The 1,088-nt window shown below is 37.3% G+C and overlaps 1 protein-coding gene across 1 annotated transcript; it reads right to left on the bottom strand.

Moving 5' to 3' along the window:
* Nucleotides 1-448: 448 nt before the first annotated feature.
* On the bottom strand, nucleotides 449-1,082 carry LOC120081838 (protein MIZU-KUSSEI 1; the record flags this gene model as incomplete). Its single annotated transcript, XM_039037011.1, has 1 exon — nucleotides 449-1,082. A coding segment is annotated over one exon (600 nt), but the record flags the coding sequence as incomplete, so codon positions are not given.
* Between the last annotated feature and the right edge of the window lie 6 nt (nucleotides 1,083-1,088).

Genomic DNA, 1,088 nt, shown 5'->3' with positions numbered 1-1,088 from the left:
TTTTTTTTTTTTTTGTCTTTTATCTTGATGTATGTTAATATATTTAAAATCATTAAATGAATTATAGTCAGTTAAGTTTCACTATTTTTCATCCCTTTTAATTAAATCTAAAATTCCACTTCATAATTATTTTAAATTAATTAATAACCAATTATTGAGAGTGAGTATTTAATAAAAAATCAAGGTTAAAAAGGTAAAATTTTGAAAATTAAGACAAAATAGAAACAAAATTCAAATCTCAAAGGTAATATTGTAATATTCTAAATTTTAAGAACTAAACTGAAACTAAAATCAAAATTTAAAAACGGAGTAACTGAAATTAGATTCATAAGGACTAAAAATGTATTTTTTTTCCTGTAAAAAAAAAGGAGAGATTAACATCTAATAAATGACAATCTATTGATTCTATCAAAATTAAACACCAATAATATTATTAGCTAAAAGGAAAATCAAGCCCAAAAAAAAAAAATAGAAATTAACATTTAAATTCTAACCAAAAAAATGCTGAGCTCAGCACCATTATTGGTATCAGGATTCATCATATAGAAAGTCTCGGAATCCTTCGATCCAGTCACTCGCTCAAAATCCACTCTCATGTACGTCAATTGATCGCCGTCCGCCGTCTCCTCCGCCTCCTCCGCCGGAATCACTCCGGCGCCCATCGACACTGCATTCAAAGTCTGCATAATTTTGAGATCCTCATTCGACGGATCTCTCCGAACGGCATATCCCGATTTTCTTCCATTACAGAACAATGTCCAAATCGGCTCCTCTAGAATCTTCCTCTTCTCCGATGGCCGCTTCTCACACTCCAAGGCGAGCCTAACGAGCCCTAGCCCCATGTCTTGGAGCAATTTCCCCGTCGGAATCGCCAATTCCAAAATTAACATCGGGAGACATCTAGGGCTTTCTTGGAACGCCAAATTCACTCGCGATTTCCGGTATCCGAAGATCGTTCCGGTGATTCGAGCGCCGCCGTGGACCTGGCCGTCGTGCAGACGACTGCCGTTCAGTGGAATTCGGCAAGCTGGTGAGAGGATCGGAAGTGTACGGAAGACGGCGCGGATTTGGCGGAGTAGTTTTGTAGG

The sequence above is a fragment of the Benincasa hispida genome, chromosome 7 (assembly GCF_009727055.1).
Source record: "Benincasa hispida cultivar B227 chromosome 7, ASM972705v1, whole genome shotgun sequence".
Taxonomy (NCBI): domain Eukaryota; kingdom Viridiplantae; phylum Streptophyta; class Magnoliopsida; order Cucurbitales; family Cucurbitaceae; genus Benincasa; species Benincasa hispida.
The sequence above is the reverse complement of the archived record's forward strand: the minus strand, read 5'-3'. Positions and strand labels throughout refer to the sequence as shown.